The following is a 13,915-nucleotide window of genomic DNA, read 5'->3' on the forward strand; positions in this document are numbered from 1 at the left end:
TGCCTAAACTAAGCAGGATTTTAAAAAACGGTCCGCGACCGCGATTTCGGCCGTGATATAGCGGTTTCGTTGAATCCGAGTTACCCGCGACGACCGCAATAGTGTCCGCGACGGCCGTAATAGCGCCCGCGATGGCCACAATCACGGTAAATCCGAAATAACCAAAAATGCGACCGCGACGCGATTTGAAACCCTGCTAAGCAGTGTGCTTTCCAGTACCTCAGACTCCAAGTGCCTCCCCCACCGACGAGGAAGCATGGCAGAAGCCTCCTCCTGGCTGGCTCTGCTTGAATACATATGGAGCTGTCTCCCCGACAAATGGATGAAGCTCCCTAGGCGGTGTTCTCTGGGATACAGAAGGTAACTGGATTGTTGGCTTCATGAAGAACATTGGCATTAGCACGACCTTACAAACTGAACTGTAGGAATCTATGAAGGCCTTCAGATAGCTCGCTCTATGGGCCTCACAAAGCTCATGGTTTAAAATGACAACTTACAAGCTATCCATTTCCTTACTGCCTTTGACTATCCCCGCAGCCACCATCCTCTTGTGCGTGCAGTCTCCCTACTGCAACACGATGAGTGAAAACTTCAGTTCCACTAGATTCCTAGGTCAGGCAACAAAGTTACTTAAGGCTCGCTAAGCTCCCCATGGTATCCAACTACAACCTGATCCTTTGTGTCATACTGCCTCCGAAAATTGCAGTCTTGCTAGCTGATGAAGTTGCCTACGGGCATACATCTGCCCCTTAACTTCCTAGCATAGTTTAGGCTTTGCTTTCAATTCAAAAAAATTATTTTTATGTTATTAAAAATATTTTTGACAACACAAAAATAATAAATTTATTGTTATAATTTTTCAAATATCAAATTATTTATATATGAATTTTTAAAAATATTTAAATTCAATCTTTTAAACATATTTTCCTAAAGCTGTAAAGTGCGTTTCCGGGGGAGTTGGATCGTATTAAGGAGATGGTGGGATTTAAGATGGGGTCGCTACCAGTCCGTTATTTAGGTGTTCCGCTAGTGACTCGAAATTATTTGAGAAGGTTTGTCAGAGCTTGTTGACTTCCATTGGAGCTAAATTAGGGCATTGGGAGAATAGGTGGCTAAGCTATGTCAGCGGTTGCAGTTGATACAATCTGTGATATATAGTATTACGAATTTTTGGAGCAGACAGATTGTTTTGCCTAAAGTGATAGTGAAAAGGGTGGAGTAATTGTGTATGCGATTTTTTTGAAAGGGTGCGGATACGCCTACGACCGGTGCAAGGATTAGTTGGGAGCGTATTTGCTCTCCCAAAACTGAAGGCGGTCTTGGTTTGAAAAACTTGTCATGTTGGAATAGGGCCTACGTCATTCAGCTACTGAGGAAGCCACTTGCGAATGAGGGGTCTTAGTGGGTGGCTTGGGTTAGGGCCTATGTTGTTAATGGGGGGACAATTGGGAGTTTGAACCATAGGGAGGTGCTAGTTGGAGCTTGAGGAAATTGTTCTCGCTTCGTGGACTTTTGAAGGAGGTAAGTGAGAATTTTGGTATTGCTTGGCAGCAGTTGAGAACAAGGAAGATATGGTATGCGATAAGAATGAAGAGGGATCGGGTTTCTTGGCAGAAGGTGATATGGTTTCCTATACATGTTCCTCGACATGCTATACTCTCTTGGGTGGCTGCACTTGATCGGTTGGCAACTAAGGACATATTGTTGCGCATGGGAATGTCTGTGGAAAGTGTGTGTGTGGACTGTGTGGGGGCGGGGATGGAGTCCCGCAATCACCTTTTCTTTGGCTGTGAGGTATCGACTACTGTTTGGGAGATGACCCTTGCTAGATATGGCTTGAGGTGAAGAGCACAGTGCTGGGAGGAGGAGCTAAAATGGGTAATTGCCATGTTTAAAGGTAAGTCTTTCTTCACTCGTCTCCTCAAGTTAGTTTAGAATGCTTGCATCTATTACATATGAGAGGAACGGAATAGGCGTTGTTTTAGTCAACTGGATGTTAGATCAAATGCTGAACTTGTCGGTTTAATTCGGGAGGTGGTGCAGGCGAAGTTTTTTAAAATTAATATAGGGAACCTTTATTCTCAAATTTCTATAGCTTGGGAAATTAGTGATTGATTGTACAGTTCATATAGGAGCTGTTTGAAATAGTTTGTTTACTGTTGGGGGTATAGCTTGGGAACTTGGTTGTTTTGTGTATAGGGTTGTTCATTTTGAGTCTGTTGTCTTGCTTTTGGATAATAATATATACATTTTATCTAAAAAAACATATACTTACCGGGTGATTAAAGAATATAGATTGTATTATGTTACCCATTAATTAAAGTTTAAATATAATTTAATATTTTTTAGATAAACTACATAAATGATTACTAGAGCATAAGCATGTTTTTTCATCACACAAGTTTCAAAATTAACAAAAACATCACTAATATTATTGTTTTATAATAAATCGGTTGTTCATTAATAATTGTTATCTCAGTAACAAAACACTAATGTGACATGTTAAATTGATTTATTTGATATCATTTGACCACACAATATAAGAGCCGATCGAGTTTACTCAGGACACCATGCATTTACAATTCTCTCAAATGCATAATATGCAGTAACAGAGGAGGAGCATTGGCTGGCATCAAATGCATTTTGCGGTATCTACGTGGCACTATAAATCATGGTCTATGCCTTGAGGCATCAAAAGGATCCACTGACAGTTTTGCTTTTGTTGACGCCGATTAGGCTAACAACACGAATGGTGGGCGGTCAGTTACAGGATATCGTGTGTTTTTGGGAAGAAATCTCGTGTCGTGGTGTTCTTGACGACAAAAGTCAGTGTCTAGATCAACCATGGAGGTAAATTATTGCAGTGTTGCCGATGCGGTATCGAAGGTCGTTTGGTTAATATCGTCGCTGACAGATTTAGGCGTTGAATTGATGTATGCATCTATAAAAATTTGGATACATTCCTTCCATTCTTCACACAATTAATTAATTAACTCCTTAAAAAATGGCATTCTTAATGCTGGGAACAAATAGTGGAGGGTTCCACTCTTCATTTTTGTTTTGCCAAAGAAATTATGCAGCAGTTCAGGGGAAAGAGTTAAACGACAAAATAAGGGCTGCTTTGCTTTATTTTGACGAAGGAAATCAGGATAATGGGTAATTTTATTCGAAAATAACCCAAATAATAAAAAAAATACTATTCTAACACCCTTTTCTCAATATTTATTAAGCTAACACCCTTTTCAAAATTGAGGTAAGGAGGCATGTTTCCCCAAACGCTCTTTATACATGTGCCAAAAAGGTGCATCCCAAGGGACACACCTTCGTTGAGGTGGCATGACACGTTCCCATGGGTGAGACTTTCCCAAATTTTCATAAAATATATTTTAAAACAAATTAAAAAATAAAATTATAAGAATCAATAATATAATTTGATACAAATTAGATCCTTGAGTTTAAGAGCTTAATGATTTAGTTTATACAAGTATAGTGGAGTGCTTAAGTTATATTTACTAGCAATGTGAGATATAGTTCTTCTATCTTTTTCCATATAATCTTTAATTTTTGAATTTTACTTAATCTATTAAGTTAGAGTTTCTTATATTTACTATTGAAATATAAATTAGGGTTCATATTAATTAAAATTGAATATCTTTTATATGTTAAAATATTTAAATATTTTTTATTATGAGTTAAATTTTGTTAAGAAATATTTTGATGAGAATATTTAAATTAGGTTTGTTATAGTTACTAATTGGTTATGTAATTGAGCACTTTGTGTGCCCAAATAACTCTATTAATACTACTTGAAAGAAAGTGGCACACTTATAGGTTTATTTCTTATGCATATGACCAAGAAGCAAATTAAAGTAGGTGACACTTTATAAAATTTAGGGCCAACTAAACATTGTAAGTTTTCATTGTCCGAAAGAATTATGGTTCTTGTAGTGATTTTGGTATAGTTTCTTGTAGTGATTTAGGTCTTCCTCGATAGAAAAATATAATTTGTTACTTTGTTTTGTGTAGAATAAGGAATCATGCGATTTTGTTGAAATCGAGAGTATGAAATCTTACTTTGAGTGTTATATAGTTGATCATAGAAAAATTGGAGTGTTGTTGAACCATTGCCCATGCATTTTCACAGTCTAAAACATGAAATATATTTGAAACTAATCGATGAATTTACTTGTAGTTGATTATATAATTTGTCTAGTTCTTTGACACTCTTTGATCATCTATGTGAATAACTTATTCAATTAGTTTTAATTTTAATTTTAATTAGTTTCTTGGAGTGTTGTTGAACCATTGCCCATGCATAATCCATATATTCCAAGCTTCTTTTCACTCTCATCTTTGATCTCTGCTTCAAAACAAAGCTTCTGAAAAGTAAACCCAATGCTTAACAAACCGTTCTGCCTCAACTTATAGATCTCCCTCCTGATCAAGGAACGAAAACTTCGATTCAACATGGCAATGGAACCATCATACCTCGAGCACTTAATTTTTTTTTTGATACAAAAGAGAGTAAATAAGTCAGGTGGAAAAGTCTGCTAGAAACAGATTTCAGTTCAAAAACAACCAATGACTGGCTGCAGAAAGAACATTTTACAAACATATTCGTAATGGTACCTAATCTTTTCAGGTTGCAAAAAGGGAAAATAACAAAGTTCATGGCTTCAACTTCATTGTCAAGCCGAATACTTCTTTTCACTGGTCTTGCTTCGGAATGGTGACAACAACGAAAATGAGCGAGAAGATTTTTGTGGAGTATTACCAGCTGTCAGGGTCTTATCCTGAGAGATCAGATTCTTCAACGTATGAACTTCACTAGAAGAGACAGCGTTCACAACCAACTCTTCAACCTCACTGTTTGAGTCAACACTATGTTCGCTTCTAGTTGAGCTATGGTTCTTTTTTCAAACTTCAACAGCCGTCGATGACTCCTTTACCTGAGGCTTATCCAGCACTTCAGAAATCTTTTCTAGTTTTAAGTCACTAGTGTCAACTACAAGAGCTCTAACATTCCCTGAGTCTATTGTTGAAGGCGCCTGCATGCAAGTTGGAGATGCTCTGTCATACTTAGAAATTTCAGTACATGGATCTACCAAAGAAGAGACCCGAGCTAAAGGGGCTTGATACTGGTTTTCAGCAACACTTGTGCATGTAAATTTTGACGAATCCTTCTCAATGTTACTTACGTTTCCTTTGAACCTCATAAGCTCATGGTTTTGTGAATCTGGTGTTCTTATCAAGTGCTTCAAGATTCAATTAAGAAACGGGTGCATGAATAGCAGCATAATCTGATGTCATCTCAGTTCCCCTCCTAATTTTAGCGATACCATCATTTTCCTTCTAAACTACAGTAGTTCCTTCTGACGAGTTTACTGCAGGAATGGATTCAAGCATCACAACAGTTTTCTCAACCACTGTACTGTCATCCTCATCGCCATTAAGTGAAACTTTTTCCTTGTTCCTACTTGGTTCATTAACATCGGTGGTCGAAGAAATACTTCCAGTCACCTTCTGAGTCATTGCATTTCCTTCAGATTTGTTGCTGGTAATATCAGGGGCTTTAGTTGTTTTAATTTTTAGCTCGGGAAGAGACACAATCTTACTTTTATCATGGTTCACAATTGCTGATATTTTTTTGCTTTCAGGCACACCAGATACTTTTGTTTTCTTTGATGGCTCGGTGTTCCGTGACTTCACTGAAGAAACAAGTGGGCTGCTATTTGTTTTCGGTTCTGATAATCTCCTAATCCTTGCCATGGATACCTTTATATCAGGAGTTACACAGCCAATGTCCTTCTTTGTTTCAGGCAACGATGAAACTGACTGGCTTAATCTATTTCCACGAGATGGGGTTCCAGTGTTCAGTTTGCTGGGTTTAGAAGCTTTGTGAGAATCAACTGATCCCACAGAAGCAGGCTTGATGGACCTTTGTAGTGGCGATGATGGTCCAGACTCACCATCAGTAAACTTTGATGCCTTATAAGATGAAAAACAATAATTAACATATGCAAATTTTGTTGAAGCAGGAAAAAACCGAATTCACGATCAAACACAGCTTCAGACAAACATGTACCAGATCTCATAATTTCATTAAACACAAACAAGAACAAAAACAAAATAAAATAAAATGACAGTCAGATTCAAACGAAGAGAAGAAACAAAATCTAATCAGATCTGCTTATAATTTCATCTCATTAATCATGAGATAAACACAAAGCGGTAAATAAAATAGAAACATAAAAATGAAAAACAACAAAAGCAAAGAAGTGATTGATAAAGAAAGTGAAACAGGAATAGTAATAGTAATACTAATGTTGTGAGCCACTTACTGTTGGATAAGGAGAAGTTGGCAAGAAAAAAGAATTCAAATGAATCTTTTTGCCAACAATTAATACCTATCTCACTCTTTTTCTTTCTTTTTTCACTTGTTGTTCCTTTGATTTGTTGTTGTAGTTCTTGGGGTTTTATTATCAGATCTTAATAGGATTAAAAAAGCACTCGGTTTCAATTGCAGGATGTTGTTGACCCTGTAACAATTGAAATGCTTGCACAGTTTAATTTAATGAGTAATTTCTACTTTGTATGCTTATTTTCAGTTTTATATTGTTTTGGTCCTTCTTGGCATTTTTAAAATATGAGTTTAAGTTATTAATAGTAGGTTTAATCTTATATTATTTCATCTTAATGTATGGCATTTGCAATGGAGATGCTCTATGCTGTGAAGCGTCAACCACCGTGGAAGGAAGAAAAAGATTTACAGATATATGGCTCATTGATTCAGGAGCAACATATCACATGACCTCAAGAAGAGAATGATTCCATCAATATGAACCTGTCTCAGAAGGATCTGTGTATAGTTGCAATGATCATGCCTTAGAGATCGTTGGCGTGAGGACCATCAAATTGAAGATGTATGATGGAACAATTAAAATTGTTCGAGATGTGAGACACGTGAAAGACCTGAAGAAAAATTTATTATCCTACGGATTTTTGGATAATAATGCAAGTAAGATTGAAACACAGAAAGGAATCATGAAGGTGTTTTGTGGAGCGCTTGTGGTGCTGAAAGGCGAAAAGATAGCTGCAAACTTATACATGCTGAAGGGAGAAACTTTGCTAGAAGCAGAAGCCTCTGTTGCCTCATGTAGTTCAGATTCTGCAATGCTATGGCATCAGAAACTTGGAAACATGTCAGAACAAGGAATGAAAGTCCTTGTGGAGCAAAAGCTACTTCCAGGCTTAACAAAGGTATCACTTACTTTATGTGAGCATTGCATAACAAGTAAGCAGCATCGGTGAAATTCAACACATCAAATTCTAGAGGCAAAATTGTTCTAGAACTGGTTCACTCTGACGTATGGCAAGCACCAGTTACATCCCTAGGCGGAGTAAAATATTTTGTCTCATTTATTGATGACTACTCCAGGAGATGTTGGGTGTACCCTATTAAGAAGAAGTCCGATGTGTTTTCAACTTTCAAAAACTTTAAAACGCGGATGGAACTTGATTCTGGAAATAAGATCAAGTGTTTCAGAACACATAATGGAGGAGAATACACAAGCGAAGAATTTGATGACTTTTGCAGGAAAGAAGGCATCAAAAGACAGTTCACAGTAGCGAACACTCCTCAACAAAATGGAGTGGCAAAGCGGATGAACATAACCTTGTTAGAAAGAACAAGAGCAATGTTGAGGGATGCAGACCTAGAAAAATCATTCTGGGCAGAAGCAGTCAATATCGCCTGTTATTTGGTGAATCGAGCTCCATCAACTGCAATAGAGCTGAAGACACCAATGGAGATGTGGACTGGAAAACCAGCTGATTATTCAAATCTCCATATATTTGGAAGGTATAGTGTATGTGATGTACAACTCCCAAGAAATTTCAAAGTTGGATCCAAAATCCAGGAAATGCAAATTCTTGGGGTATATTGATGGAGTAAAGGGGTATCGCTTGTGGGATCCCACTGCCCGCAAAGTGATCATTAGTAGAGATGTTATCTTTGTAGAAGATAAACTACAAAGAAAAGAAGACGATGATAGCGCTGAAAAGTCATATACTACTCAGATACATGTGGAAAAAGAGTTTGAAGAAGGAGATTCTTCTGAAGCAGAACCAGCACATGATGAACAAGAACCAGAGAGTTCTGAAGCTCCAACAACTCGTCAATCAGATCGTGTGAGAAGACGTCCCAATTGGCACTCAGATTATGTTATAGAAGGTAATATTGCATACTGCCTTTTAACAGAGAACAGTGAGCCATCAACATACCAGGAGGCAATAAACAACTCAGATGCTTCACTGTGGATGATGGCGATGCAAGAAGAAATTGAAGCCCTTCATAAAAATAATATATGGGACCTTGTGCCACTACCACAAGGAAGGAAGCCAATTGGTAACAAATGGGTCTTCAAAATCAAGCGAAATGGTGATGATCAAGTTGAGAGGTATCGTGAAAGACTGGTGGTCAAAGGATATGCTCAAAAGAAAGATATTGATTTCAATGAAATATTTTCTCCTGTGGTTCGACTAACAACAGTTCGAGTAATTTTGGCAATGTGTGTTACATTGAACTTACATCTAGAGCAACTAGATGTTAAAACAACTTTTCTTCATGGAAATCTTGAAGAAGAGATTTATATGCTCTAACCTAAAGGTTTTGAAGAAGACGAAAAGAAGAACTTGGTTTGCAGGTTGAACAAATCTCTGTACGGTCTAAAGCAGGCGCCGAGGTGTTGGTATAAGAGATTTGATTCCTTCATTATGTTGCCTTGGATACAAAAAACTTAATGTAGACCCTTGTGCTTATTTCAAGAGGTCTGGTGATAACGATTTTGTTATATTGCTGTTGTATGTGGATGACATGTTGGTTGCAGGACCCAACAAAGATCATATTGAAGAATTGAAGGTACAACTGGCTAGGGAATTTGAAATGAAGGACTTGGGATCAGCAAACAAGATTCTAGGGATACAAATTCACCGACATAGAAGTAATAAGAAGATTTGGCTTTCACAAAGAATTACTTGAAGAAAATCTTGTCACGATTTAGCATGCAAGATTGTAAGCCAATTTCTACCCTCTTCCTATTAACTTCAAATTATCCTCCAGTATGAGTCCTAGCAGTGAAGAAGAGAGGATGGAGATGTCTCGAGTACCATATGCATCAGCAGTGAGAAGTTTGATGTTCGCTATGATATGCACAAGATCAGACATTGCACAAGCAGTGGGAGTGGTTAGTCACTACATGGCGAATCCAGGAAAAGAGCATTGGAATACAATAAAAAGGGTCTTGAGATACATCAAAGGGATCTCAAATGTTGCATTATGTTATGGAGGATCAAATTTACTAATCAATGGGTATGTAGATTCTGACTATGCAGAGGATTTTGATAAAAGTAAATCTACTACAGGTATGTGTTCAAAGTTACTAGCAGCTCATAAGCCAGTAAAGAAGCAATTTGGTTGAAGATGCTATGGAGGAGCTTGGGCACAATCAGAGTAGTCTCTCTGTTTTGCAGTCAAGAGCCTTGCATTAGCAAGGAATCCAGCATTTCATTCAAGGACAAAGCACATACGAGTTCAGTACCTTTCATTCGTGAAAAAGGTGGAAGAAGGGACGGTAGATATGCAGAAGATCCATACCAAAGACAACATAGCATATTTCATGACAAAGGCGATCAACACTGATAAATTTACTTGGTGTCGATCCTCTTGTGGTCTGTCGAAATGTAAGCAACATGATGGTACAAGGTAGAAAAAGATGTTAAGATATGATTGTTCCAATCAAATTTTAAGTGGGAGATTGTTGAAAATTGATAAATTCCCACCGAAAGTTGGAATTGGAAAAAAATCAATTCCACCTAAAACTTTGAAAAAGGAATGGTAGGCATGAATTAGGTGTGAATATTTTGAATGGAAAAATTAATTTTAGTCATTAGACTTTAGGGTATTTACAAGATTAGTCCTTAAAATTTAACTATAAACTCATTTAGCTTCAAATCATCCCAAAGCATTCTAGCTTTCTTCCAATACTAGAGATTTTAGAGTTTCTTGAGAGTTGTTTTCTCCTTTTATCTAGAGAGAATTATCATTGTTTTCTCCTTGTAGATCGAGAGAGGTTGTAATTCCTATTTTCTCATAGTGAAATTCTTCTACCGTTGCCCGTGGTTTTTACCCTAAATTTTTAGGGGTTTTCCACGTAAATTTTGTGTCTCTTTTATCTTCATTTTTATTTTTTCAAAATATCAATTGCGATTTTGCTCTATCCGATAGCCGTCTTCCGCAACAAAAATAACAAAGTTCATGGATTCAACTTCATTGTCAAGCTGAATACTTCTTTTCACTGGTCTTGCTTCGGAATGGTGACAACAACGAAAATGAGCGAGAAGATTTTTGTGGAGTATTACCAGCTGTCAGGGTCTTATCCTGAGAGATCAGATTCTTCAACGTATGAACTTCACTAGAAGAGACAACGTTCACAACCAACTCTTCAACCTCACTGTTTGAGTCAACACTATGTTCGCTTCTAGTTGAGCTATGGTTCTTTTTTCCAAACTTCAACAGCCGTCGATGACTCCTTTACCTGAGGCTTATTCAACACTTCAGAAATCTTTTCTAGTTTTAAGTCACTAGTGTCAACTACAAGAGCTCTAACATTCCCTGAGTCTATTATTGCAGGAACCTGCATGCTAGTTGGAGATGCTCTGTCATACTTAGAAATTTCAGTACATGGATCTACCAAAGAAGAGACCCGAGCTAAAGGGGCTTGATACTGGTTTTCAGCAACACTTGTGCATGTAAATTTTGACGATTCCTTCTCAGTGTTACTTACGTTTCCCTTTTGAACCTCATAAGCTCATGGTTTTTGTTGAATCTGGTGTTCTTTATCAAGTGCTTCAAGATTCAATGAAGAAAATGGTGCATGAATAGCAGCATAATCTGATTTCATCTCAGTTTCCCTCCTAATTTTAGCGATACCATCATTTTCCTTCTAAACTACAGTAGTTCCTTCTGACGAGTTTACTGCAGGAATAGATTCAAGCATCACAACAGTTTTCTCAACCACTGTACTGTCATCCTCATCGCCATTAAGTGAAACCCTTGTTCCTACTTGGTTCATTAACATCGGTGGTCGAAGAAATACTTCTAGTCACCTTCTGAGTCATTGCATTTCCTTCAGATTTGCTGCTGGTAATATCAGGGGCTTTAGTTGTTTTAATTTTAGCTCGGGAAGAGACACAATCTTACTTTTATCATGGTTCACAATTGCTGATATTTTTTGCTTTCAGGCACACCAGATACTTTTGTTTCTTTGATGGCTCGGAGTCCGTGACTTCACTGAAGAAACAAGTGGGTTGCTACTTGTTTTCGGTTCTGATAATCTCCTAATCTTGCCATGGATACCTCATATCAGAAGTTACACCGCCAATGTCCTTCTTCGTTTCAGGCAACGATGAAACTGACTGGCTTAATCTATTTCCACGAGATGGGGTTCCAGTATTCAGTTTGCTGGGTTTAGAAGCTTTGTGAGAATCAACTGATCCCACAGAAGCAGGCTTGATGAACCTTTGTAGTGGCGATGATGGTCCAGGCTCACCATCAGTAAACTTTGATGCCTTATAAGATGAAAAACAATAATTAACATATGCAAATTTTGTTGAAGCAGGAAAAAACCGAATTCACGATCAAACACAGCTTCAGACAAACAGGTACCAGATCTCAGAATTTCATAAACACAACAAGACAAAAACAAATAAAATAAAATGACAGTCAGATTCAAACGAAGAGAAGAAACAAAATCTAATCAGATCTGCTATAATTTCATCTCATTAATCATGAGATAAACACAAAGCGTAAATAAAATAGAAACATAAAATGAAAAACAACAAAAGCAAGAAGTGATTGATAAAGAAAGCGAACATGAATAGTAATAGTAATACTAATGTTGTGAGCCACTTACTGATTGGATAAGGAGAAGTTTGGCAAGGAAAAAAGAATTCAAATGAATCTCTTTTTGCCAAACAATTAATAAACTATCTCACTCTTTTTCTTTCTTTTTTCACTTGTTGTTCCTTTAATTTGCTGTTGTAGTTCTTGGCGTTCTATTATCAGATCTTTATAGGATTAAAAAGTACTCAGTTTCAATTGCAGGATGTTGTTGACCCTGTAACAATTGAAATGCTTGCACAGTTTAATTAATGAATAATTTCTACTTTGTATGCCTATTTTCAGTTTTATATGTTTGGTCTTCTTGGCATTTTAAAATGAGTTTAAGTTATTAATAGTAGGTTAATCTTTGTTTTCTTAAGTATGTGCATTTGCATTTCATTCGTATGCATGCATGTATCGTGTAAGCACACTTAGTTTAGGTAATAATTAGTCCATGTTTAGGATGCCTTCTTAAGTAGTGTATATATATTTACATGTTGATATGTTTATGTATAAGTATGTAAATGATTTATTTAGGAGTCACATAACATCATTTTGCATAATTTCTATGTTAGCTTCATGTGCATAACTTAAACCCTAAATCATAAACTCTAAACCCTAAACCTTAAACCTTAAATACTAAATCCTAAACCCTAAACCCTATCACATAATTATAAGGGATGAGACGTCTTAGTTGTATTATAGAATTTAATATATTTTAAATTTATAATTATCAATATTATTTTAATAATGTAATTTTAAAAAATATAAAATTATAATATAACATTTTTTCGAGTAGCTCACGAGCTTTTCGAGTAGCTCACGAGCTTTTCGAGTCGAATATCGAGTAGCTCGTTTCGGCTCGTTAAGAATTCGAGTCGAGCTTGAGTTCGAGTCGAGTCCATTCGATCCGAGTATTTATCGAGCCTTGATTAAGTCGATCTCGAATAGCTCGCGATCTGTCTCGTCTCATTTACAACTCTAGTTATGTCGCCTCAACAAAGGTATACCTTCTGAGATGTGCCTTTTTGGCCTATGTATAAAATGTGTTACCCCAATCGCGCCTTTCTACCTTGATTTTAGAAAATATGCTAGTTTAGTAAATATTAAAAAAGTATCATAATGATGTTTTTTTAATTATTTGAATGGTTTTCTAATAAAATTATCAGGATAATGAAGTTTTTAAAATTGGGTGGAGTCGGTTATCCTTCAGAATTCTTTTCAAAAGAGAATTTGAGATTAAAATTATGACTTTTAGGATTAAAGCTCCTCTTTTAAAACATGAATACACTTTGAATCTTAATATATATATATATATATATATATATATTAATAATTTATATTATTATATAAATTAAATTTTAAGATAAATACCACAAAGTTTAATAATTAATGAATATTTTTAATTTTTTAACTTTTAGGTACAAAAGTTGACGGGCTCGATATGGGTTCACATCAATGTGTGATGCACGATTGGTCAGGTTGGGCACATTTTGCTCGTACTTAATGGGACTGGAGGATGTGCACCAATGGGGTTAGGTACGGCCTGAGGGTGACATGCGTAGACGATTATTCTAGGGGCATGAGTGAACCTAACGCACCATTTGTTCCATCATTACAAAAACTTTATAATATCCTAATTAGGGCGTTTAGATCATGGATTAGAAGATTACTGGTAGGAATATTTTTTTTTCAGATTATAATACTCATGTTTGGATGAGAAAGATTTTCACTTGAGGTATTATCTCATTGCCAACAGTAAATTTTTTAACTTCATTACTGAGAATGTCATTCTCACATAATCCATAAGTCTTTGTTTATTTCCGGGCGTTTGGGCTAAAATACCTTTTCTCTTTTTCTCTCCGTGACCTCGCTTCTGTTCAGGCAAAAAATTAATTTTTTCCTAGTAAGATTTCTCCTGATAAGATTTCTCATCCATTCCCTTTCTTTTATTTTCATATTTTGTGCTTTTGT

At 36.5% G+C, this 13,915-nt stretch overlaps 1 protein-coding gene across 1 annotated transcript; it reads right to left on the reverse strand.

The window, feature by feature from the left end:
* Positions 1–4,655: 4,655 nt before the first annotated feature.
* Positions 4,656–5,982, reverse strand: LOC120182928. Its single transcript, XM_039187747.1, has 3 exons — positions 5,362–5,982; positions 4,950–5,255; positions 4,656–4,916 (listed from the first exon to the last, which is right to left on the reverse strand). The coding sequence occupies exons 1-3, from the start codon at positions 5,767–5,769 to the stop codon at positions 4,689–4,691; spliced, it is 942 nt and encodes a 313-aa protein (XP_039043678.1). The 5' UTR covers positions 5,770–5,982; the 3' UTR covers positions 4,656–4,688.
* Between the last annotated feature and the right edge of the window lie 7,933 nt (positions 5,983–13,915).

Source organism: Hibiscus syriacus, unplaced genomic scaffold, assembly GCF_006381635.1.
Source record: "Hibiscus syriacus cultivar Baekdansim isolate YM2019G1 unplaced genomic scaffold, ASM638163v2 tig00112738_pilon, whole genome shotgun sequence".
NCBI classification, from domain to species: domain Eukaryota; kingdom Viridiplantae; phylum Streptophyta; class Magnoliopsida; order Malvales; family Malvaceae; genus Hibiscus; species Hibiscus syriacus.